Here is a 9,601-nt window from a genome sequence, read left to right as displayed (position 1 = left end):
TGTTGTTTGACATGTTATCAAGGAAATGAGGGATAGATCTATACTCTGGACACTATCAAGCATATAAACATGATATTCCATCTGGCTCTCTCTAGTTAAATAAGGGATTTCTTTGGAGAAAAAAGAGCACCTAACCTGAACAGCCTGGTGAGCACTCACCTCCAGCAACTGGATCAACTCTCCTGAGCTCTGTAATGTTCCTGGGGCTGTTTGTCAAGTTGAAGGAGAGAGATAAATGAAAAATAAACCATTTGTTTTTCAATAGGTTATCTCAGCCCAAAGCAACCGGCAAGAGCACCGTCTAGAGGAAAAAATGGTTTCAAAGGAGAGGAACTGAGTTGGAGGTTATGGAAGTGCACAAGGAGACTTGGTAAGAGCAGAGCAGCTAGAATGTGATTTGATTCATTTTGGACTTGGAATCTTGAAAGCCTACACAGCCCTGGTGTCTGAGCTCTGGAGGTGCATCAGTCTGCACTGTTAGAGCTCTTTGTGACCCCTGAAGGTCTTTGGTCCTTTGGCATCTTCCTCTCAGCCCAAATAAAGCATTCCAGGTGTTCAAAATGCACGTCCTCCCTTATGGCTAGGTCAGTTTGTTGCAGTAGGTGTGTTCTCAGAATGCACCAACTTTCAGAGCTTGGGGAGGTTTCTGTGTTCTCTCAAACCACTACTGGAGCTTACCACTAAAGTATTTCTTTCTTTCTTTCTAGAATTGCAAGTTTTTACCAGTGCATCGCTCATCTCGTTTGCTTTTTTTATGGATGTGGAAAATCTGAAGGCATAAACCCTTGTGTGACCTACAGGACGTTCTTTCTAGAATTGCAAGTTTTTACCAGTGGATCGCTCATCTCGTTTGCTTGTGGAAAATCTGAAGGCATAAACCCCTGTGTGACTACAGGACATGAGGATAAAACAGCAGGTAAAGTGTTTTAATACTAGGAAAACTTTGATAATTTGGTGTTCCAGGTACAGATCTAAATAAAGAAAAATTGCATAGTATTTAATGGGGCCTTATTTGATAGTTAATGGCTCTTTCTAACATTCACAACTGAAAATTTAAAGGCAAACAGCTATAGTTTGTCTTGACCAGAGGAAATGGTCTGAAGTTGTGACGGGGAGGCTTAGATTAGGTATTAGGAGGAATTACTTTCCTGAGAGGGTGGTCAGGCCCTGGAACAGCCTGCCCAGGGAGGTGGTGGAGGTATTTAAGAAATGTGTAGACATGGCTCTTCAGGGCACGCTCTAGTGCCCAAGATTGTCGGGGGTTTTTTGTGTGTGTGGTTGGACTCGGTGATCTCAGAGGTCCTTTCCAACCAGGAAGATTCTGTGATTCTGTGATCTTGTTGCGTATCTATCTTTACATGCGTCTTTTCCCTGGTAGGAGAGAGTAGAATGATGGAGGTTGTTGTCATGAGGATTATTCTGCTGAAGGTTGTCTTCTCGTGACTAATCTGACTCTTATTTGGGTGGTTATTGTAATCTCCATCTGCATTAAAACTAATGTTTTGACCTCAGAGTCTGGGGTGCCTCACTGAAGGAGACCTGGGGAAGCTTTTCTCCAGAATGGAGGGGTTTATTGAAGGCCCTCACCAGTGACCTAAAGGTGACTGTGTAGGATGGAACCTGGAAACAAACTCTTGTGCTCACTTTGATGTCAGTAAATGGCCACTGCCACTGGTCACAGTACCTGTGATTGATGAAGAGTCTTTATTTTCAGTCTTTTTGGGGGAAAAGTTTAACATATTTTAAAAACATTAAATTATAATCTGGCAAGAGGTTATACAGTCCATTTGATAAATGTTTCCAATGTGTTAATTTAGTGCAATTTCTTCTCCTTGCCTGAGTAGTTAAGCAGGAATTTCTTTTGGCACCAATACCTATTTATTAAGGCCTAAGCAGGAAGGGCAGCTGGAACCTCCTCACTAGGAGGACCTCAGGCCACATTCTCATCTCTTTTAGGGCTCGTATGAGGACGGCTGCGTCTGGTCCCTCCTGGATGAGGCGTGTGGCTGCAGGGAACCACCTGAAAGGATGGGCACAGCAGGAGCTGGAGAAGGATGGTGAGGACAGAACCACTGACCGACCTCCTCATCTCTCCAGAAACACCAGGAGAGGGGACACACAGCCTGAGGGCACAACCCAGCACAGCGGTGAGTGACTGATGGCTCCTTCACAGCCAGACTCTCAAAGACCACCTCTGTGTCCAGCAGAGAGATTTCTATCTTAACCAGGGAGTCTCAGGAAGCTGTAGTAACATGTGGTAAAGACAATCTTCATCCATTGCAGATGAACCACACCAAAATGGGTTAATCTTGTTAGATGCCAAAGAAAGTAAGAGTTTATGCAGGTTCAGGAGTGTGCTGAACTATGGGAGCTGCTGCTGCTTGTAACATGGACATTTCATATTGCAGAAGCTCTTAAATCACCTCTGAAACTGGTTTTTAAAAAAGCTAGGTTGCAAATTGTCATTCTTCCTTTTGCATAATACCTATAATGCTCTTGTCGTATTATAGTGAAATGGGGTTTTGTTTTTAAATCTGGTAACAAGAGCTACTTCACTTTGGTTGAATTTGCTTCATTTCACTGCAATAAAAACACCGCTTTCCATCCAGAAATGAAAACAAGCTTTCCAAGTAGTAGCAAGTAACAGCCTCCTTTACTGATTACTTTAAAATAACAACAAGGTATTTCAACTATTCACAGATATTTCTGACATATTACAAAGTAACATTAGAGAAAAAAAATCCAAGATCATATTTGAAGCAAAATAGTTTAAAAATGTTTTACAAATGCATTATTTTTTTTTCCTTTTCAAAATGTTTGTGGGTGCAGTTCTGCAGGAGACTCTCTGTTTGGTCAAACAGGCTTCTGCTGTTACAAACTGGGCTTTGTCCTATGGGACAAACTTGAAAAATATTTTCATAAAGGCAATTTTTCAGGAACAGGGGTTTGGACTATGACCTCTAATGGTCTTCTCATTTGTCTCTGTGCACTTTGTGCAAGACTTAAGATGATTTATTTTTTTTTTCTCAATGATGGCTTTATAACATGATAGGAAGCTGACATTTATTTTATATTGTATTTACGTATTTAAAAGATAGGAGAGCTATTTCTTCTATATATACATTTTTTGAAGCTTTAAGGCTGCGCCACTAACAACATCTTACCAATTTCTTGTCATTTTCTTAAATGTTATGATTACCTGTCAAATCTAGAATTGTCAGCAGCGATGATGATGATAATGCTCCTCATTTAAAAAAAATCACAAACCAAACAGAAGAATTCCCTGGGAAACTGCACACCACATGCATGATACGTAATTAAAAATTAGTCCAAAATTCTGATAAATATTTAGATCCAGCTAGAGCTACGAGCTGTTCTAGTTCTAAAGACTGAAATGTTTACTCTGTACAGAGCTGGATGGAATATTGAGGTGGGACTCACAGCCTGAGTTGTTCAGGGAGCACTAACACCCTGTTTGCTCACGCGGTGGCTTGTCCCTCCCCTGGGAAGGAACCTTCCTGGTGGCACCAAGGGGCTCAGTCTCAGACAATGCAAGTCTCATCTTCTCCTGGCTGCTCCGTCTTCAGCTCCACCGGGAGTTTCTTGCAGGATGAGGAGCCCTTGAGGAGCTGCTCCTGAGCACCAGGCGGAGGGGTCCAGCGTTGGCAGATGCCAGTTTACATCAGGTAAGGGTTTGGTCTTTTTGCCTTCAGCGTTATCACAACATGAAAAACTGCACCAGCATTTTCCAATGAGCACCATGGACTGACTTTGGTAACGTTACCTATTGGCACGGCCAGAGGGGTCACAGAATGTGCTGTCTTCTTGTACAAGGAGAAAGCCCGGCTGCCAATTACCTTGCAACCAGAGTCTGTAAATATTAAACCCATAAATAGGTAAATAACCATACACATATACACAGAACACGGCAGCAGCAATAGTACAGGACGTGGCGCCTACTCTACAGAACTGCTTTTTGTTAATACAGATGCAACAGCAAAGTAAATGCTATTTAATATGAAGCAAACCCTTCTTCAAAGGTGAGTGGCAGTGAGTCAAAGGGCAGGTCCAGACCTTCCGCTCATCTCTGGGGCTACATCAATCCCACTGTCTATCAAATCTAATCAATGGAAGCGTAGCACTATGGGAAGATAATGACTGTCAGTTAATACTAAACCTGTCTGAGCTGGAGCTTTCTTCTGCCACCATTTGTAATGAATTCTCCCTTTTTCACAAGTGCCCTTTGTGTGAGCACTCACCAGGCAAAGTTATTACGTACAAAATACGATTTAGGGGTAAGGATTAATAGAAACAACCAGCACGTGGGGTTGGTTGGGGTTCCTGAATCCTGGGAGGTGCTCGCCGTGGTTTCAGGTGAAGTTTCAGTGAGATTGCACTTAGCAGACCACTGAGAAATTGTCACTCTCCAACTTCTTCTTCTTTTCCATGCAGTTCTGTTCCAAAGCTTGGTAGGAACAGCACAAGAAGAGCTAGAGGAGATGACTCCGCTGGTCCGTTGTCTTTGCTAATGCTCTTCAGAGCAGCGTCCTCTCCTCAAGATCACATCATCTAGTCCAATATCTCCAGTTCTTCCTTGCCCTTTCTCCCCTTTGAAAATAACCTGGAAAGAGAAACAGAAGAAATTTGAGTGCAAAACCAAAATAAAATGAAAGAAGCTTTAGTTGAGCAAGGTCTCTCCAGTAAGAAAGCAAAAGCATAAGAAAGCTCAGGCAATCGTTAACTGCCTCACAAAAGCCTAATTATTCAGCTCAGAATTATGGCTGGTTTTTCTATTTCTGATGCTCTCCCTTTGCTTTGGCAGAATCTTTGTGAAGAACCAGCAGTTGAGGACAGAGCTGCTCCAGTGGGACCATTCTCTGAGGTGAGATGAACTTCCACGTAAGAGAATCTTGGGTGCTTTCTACACATCAGCTCTGCGCTGTTTCCATTGTCCCTCTGGCAAATACATAAAATCCTCTCTATTCTGAAAAATGTTTTCTAACGGAGGAGCTTTCCGTTGCTAAAGCACCTTGTGGTTGCCTTAGTTCTGGGAACTAGAAACACCCATCTTCAATTTACAAATCCTGTTGCCTGCAGAGTGGTGGTAACCTGGCTCTTTGAGAAACGGGGGTGGAAGTTTGGCCTGGACTGACACAGATGTAAGTGTCAGATGTAAGTCCAGATTTAGCCTAAGTAGGAGAAATTCAACAAATATAAAGCTTGACTAGAAGGACTGCAGCATAAATCAGCGATGATCCACAGAATGGCCAGCTGACTTTTAGGAAAGCCTTCCCACCCATCAGTATGGCTCACCTGCAGATCAGAAGCCTGAACTGTTTAATACGGGTATTTTTGACCATGACTTAAAAATTATTCAAAGCCTACAGCAAAACTTTGCAAGAGCCTGCTGTTATCACTGAGCTGCAAAGAGTTAGTACAGACTCATAGATCAGAAATTCAGCTGTGTAGTTAAAAATAATTTGGTTTCTTGCTGGAAGCACACTTTTACATAAGGAGTAGGAACGGAGGAGGTCAGAGAAACTCGATGTTGAACATACTGAATTATTTTAGAAATGAGTGAGTTTGGTGTACTTTGGAAATAATTTACACAGAGCTAAGTCGTTAGAAAGTGTGATGAAGGATTCTGGTCTCTGTTCATATTATCCTCAGGTTTCCAGTAGGCTCCTCTAAAATCACTAGTGCTGAATTGGTTTTGGCTTTTAATTTGCTAGAAAATAAAGCTTCCATATTGTTAGAAAGTGTGATGAAGGATTCTGGTCTCTGTTCATATTATCCTCAGGTTTCCAGTAGGCTCCTCTAAAATCACTAGTGCTGAATTGGTTTTGGCTTTTAATTTGCTAGAAAATAAAGCTTCCATATTTCCTCCTGATTTCTCTGCGGCAGAGGCCTCCCCTGCTTACCTAGAGCCTGCTCTCATTCCCTAATCCTTGGAATAATGCCCCAGGGGTTCAGGTCAGCAGCCCAAGGCTTCCCACACCAGCTGGAAAAGATCCCAAATTTGACTGTTCCATAAGGTGCCATGAGGCCTGGGGACTGGTGACCAGTTATGGTGACCAAGCCACGCTGACAGCTGCTGCTGAGCTGGGCAAGGGGGGCAAGAGAGTGCAAAAAGGAACTGCTGGTCTTGTTCGGGGTCTCTAAAACTCATTTGCTTTTCTGCCAGACAATATATTGGTGATACACACTTACTTAATGAACTTATTTAATGAACTACTCTATCAGGTGAGACAGAGCTGAAGATACCAGATGCCTTAAACTTCACGAAAATGGGTAAGAATCCGGCAAATATATTGTTCACCTGTTAAAAATTTCCACATTCTGAGTCTCACACTCATTTACAGCTAACAAAAGATCAGGTGTCTGTGTTACTATTACTGAGGTAAACTTTTCAGAAAATTATCTACAGTAGTTACAGCCTTAATATTAATTTGTAGAACTATATAGTGTGTGTATATTGCTCCCACCATGAATATTACGATGCGTGAGCTTTTTAAAGCATCTGATAAGTGTCAGAGCAAAACAGGCCCTGAAGTGCACAAGCCTCTTCTTCTGATCTGACATAGAAACTCCCTTCAAAGCGAAGCAGAGATCGAGGAAAAATGCTGAGCTTTTGAAATCGGTTTATCACCCAATGTTTCTAAGATTTCCAGGTATTAAAAGATTTCCACTTCAGACAGCTTCTTTCAACAGCACTAAAGCACTGTGTGTTATGGGCATGGTTTTCATCTACCTCCTTGGCCAGATGAGCTGCAGATACGCTGAAGAGCATAAAACCATGTGAGACTGCACATGTAACCTCCCCGCGTTATCAAAAATTACTTATTTTCAATCTGTTTGGCCAGTGATTAATCCACAAGGGCTGATTCTTTCTATTTCATGACACTGTATTATTTAAAGCATTGCTCAGGAGGAATCTCCATACAGGCCTTTTTGGAAGCCCACGCAACAGTATGCCATTGTCCATTAGACTGCTCTTTCCTACTTCCATGGCAATTCCCTTAAAACATGCTACAGGAGGTGTCTATTTCTGTAGGTGGGATGGTTTTTTTGCATAAAACTAATTTGAAAAAACACACAATGACTGTCTTATCCTTAACGTGCTTCCATTGGCAGGGATCAAAGTGGTAAAACAGGCTGAAACTGGGCCCAGAAGACAAACAGTCCAGTGCTACACCATCTAAGCATCTTCAGCTCCTCATGCCAAAAAAAAAAACACCCCAAAAGGCAGGACGTGCATCGGTACTTACGCTCTTGATGCCTCTCCCTTGTAAAGTCAGGTGTGTCTGTCTCCAGCCGTGGCCGCCGTTTCGTCCCCAAAGAGCTGGTCCGTGGGCACCGTGTCTCCTTACGAAGACGTGGAGGGCAGCAGAATGCAGCCCTGGCACCTTGTGCCTGAAGGACAGGCAGAGGTCACCCACCTCAGCCACGTGGCCCAAGGGCAGGATAAGATGCGCCGCTCGTCCTTCTTTGCCTTCGGGGTCGGGGATGGTCAGATACTGTCCCCCTGCAAAAGAAAAAGCAGATAGGTTTGTTGGTTTGTTTTGGTTATTTTTTAAATTTTACCGTGTTACAAGACCAAATGCACAGGAGATGTTACAAAAAAATCTAAAAAAGGGCTCCAAAGAAGGGATAGAGCTGCTGGAACATGAACCAGAACTGGTGCATCTGCCTCCTGTAGGGTAAGACTCACTGCTTCTCCTCTCTGTACATTACTACCACCTTAGGTCTTACCCATCTAATTATTTTTTTTTTACAAAGCAAATGTAAATGCAAATTACACGTATTCCTTCATTTCTGCCAAATGGTGACTGCACGACTTTAACCCCCCAGTGAGGGTAAAGCACAAAGTTACCATGTAATTGAGCCACAGTTCTGTCTCTTTCCTTTTGATTTAAACGTCATTTAAACTCTTAATATGGATTAGATACAGAAAGCTGGAAACAGTAGTCATTTCCAAATGGCTGTTAACTTCATACACTCCCTGAAGTCTTCCCTAACAGTAGTCAGTTGTCAGTGAACATAAATAATACTTATATAAAAACCCTCTTATTATCTCTGATCACGAATGAAGCAAATGTGCCTTCATAAAAACATCACCTAGAACACAAAAAGTAGAGGATCTCGGGCATGGCAACATGTATTAAACCTAGAAACAACAACAAAAAAAGGCATATACTTCCATAAATCCCATGCAGCCTTTCACACGGGCACTCAAACCTACAATAAGTGAGGCTTCATATTTGGAGAAAACCCACACCTGTATTTTCTCTTTGTACTTTTCATTAAAACTTTTGCAACTTTTTTTGGACAAAAATTTTAAAATTTGAAATTCCCAAAGGCAGGAGGGTTGACTTTTAAAAACTAAAAAAAATTCTCATCTTACCCTGAACCTAAGAATCTTTTTTTTTTAAATGAGATCATATTTTTTAATTATATTTTTTTTAATCAAAAAATCCAAAATCAATGAACTTAAGGTAAAGGTGGCATTTAACCTCCAGAGTTGAACCTGATCACGTAGAAATATCAGGGATTTGTAATACTGTTGACAAACACAGTATTTAATTATAGAATAGAAAATTGGTTTTCATTTAAATTGTCGGCACCGCTACTACTCAACCAGAGCTTTAGTTTTTGAAAGCCAGGTTTGATGTCCCTCAAAAGCTGTGAGATCTAATGACAATGCACCAGGGCTTGTCACACAGTTAAAAGGAAGGATTCAGTGCTGCTACAGAGGTCTCCATGAGCCTGAACAAAGCAAAGCATTATGCTGCTGCCCGGGGCCCCAGATCCGCATTTGGGCATGAAGTGGGATCCACTTGTCCAAGGATCTGTTAAAGTTTTTTCAAGGTTTGAGGCTTTCTTGGTTTTGTTTCATTTGTTGTTGTTTTCGTAATGCATTGTTTTTGCATCAAGGCCACTAACTGCTAAAATAAGCATAATAAAGTTTTAAATAACTGCACCTGCTTGTTGTAGATACAATTATATTGGTATAAAAGTATTGATTTGACTCATTAACTGCGTCTGTTTCAGAGAGTTACAGCGACTGAATCCAATCACTAGGAAACAGATTTAGGTAAGCACAAAGCCCACGTATTTTTAGACAAGTCCCTGCAGGAAAAGGTTGCCTCAAATCAGCATTTTCTGCAGGCATGATAAGCTCAGGAGGCTTAGGCACGGCACCTTTCAGAATGAGATTCTGATAAACCAATAAATAGCAAACTTTGAAAGGTGAAAGCAAACACTCAGGAACAAGCTGTGAAAATAAAGCCTTGCAACAAGGTGCTCCAGACAGGAGGGAGTGGGGTGGTGACTTCAAGGGACTCGTTTTAACAGGTTATGTCAACAGCAGCACAACACCCATAGGAAACAAAAAGCTGAGCCTGTCCCTGACTGGGAAGCAACACAGAAGGAAAAAAAAAAAAAAGTCTAAAAAACAAAAAAGCCAGTTAAAAACAATCATAGTTCTGGAACATAATATGTATTAACAACAATTTCTGAATACAGATAATGAATATGCTTTGAGTAACTGACATTCTCAGAAATGAAGCATTTTTAAATCCATCATTTCAGAAAGATGTTT

The 9,601-nt window shown here is 41.6% G+C and overlaps 1 protein-coding gene and 1 long non-coding RNA gene across 8 annotated transcripts in view; one reads left to right on the top strand and one right to left on the bottom strand.

The window, feature by feature from the left end:
* Positions 1 to 2,631: 2,631 nt before the first annotated feature.
* The window catches only part of NPNT (nephronectin), a 68,443-nt gene continuing 61,473 nt past the window's right edge, over positions 2,632 to 9,601 (bottom strand). For all 7 annotated transcript variants that reach the window (XM_014940842.1, XM_014940869.1, XM_014940833.1 and 4 more), the window contains 2 exons: positions 7,269 to 7,525; positions 2,632 to 4,621 (listed from right to left, as the gene is read on the bottom strand). In XM_014940842.1, coding sequence (XP_014796328.1) covers positions 4,526 to 4,621; positions 7,269 to 7,525 — 353 coding nt within the window. In that variant the 3' untranslated portion in view covers positions 2,632 to 4,525. The remainder of the gene's footprint in view (positions 4,622 to 7,268; positions 7,526 to 9,601) is intronic.
* On the top strand, positions 3,557 to 8,980 carry LOC106887392. The gene is made up of 4 exons (XR_001411876.1): positions 3,557 to 3,686; positions 4,823 to 4,882; positions 6,244 to 6,291; positions 7,135 to 8,980. It is a non-coding gene; the product is annotated as an uncharacterized LOC106887392 (long non-coding RNA).

This window comes from Calidris pugnax, unplaced genomic scaffold, assembly GCF_001431845.1.
Source record: "Calidris pugnax isolate Ruff unplaced genomic scaffold, ASM143184v1 scaffold34, whole genome shotgun sequence".
Taxonomy (NCBI): Eukaryota; Metazoa; Chordata; class Aves; order Charadriiformes; family Scolopacidae; genus Calidris; species Calidris pugnax.
The sequence above is the reverse complement of the archived record's forward strand: the minus strand, read 5'-3'. Positions and strand labels throughout refer to the sequence as shown.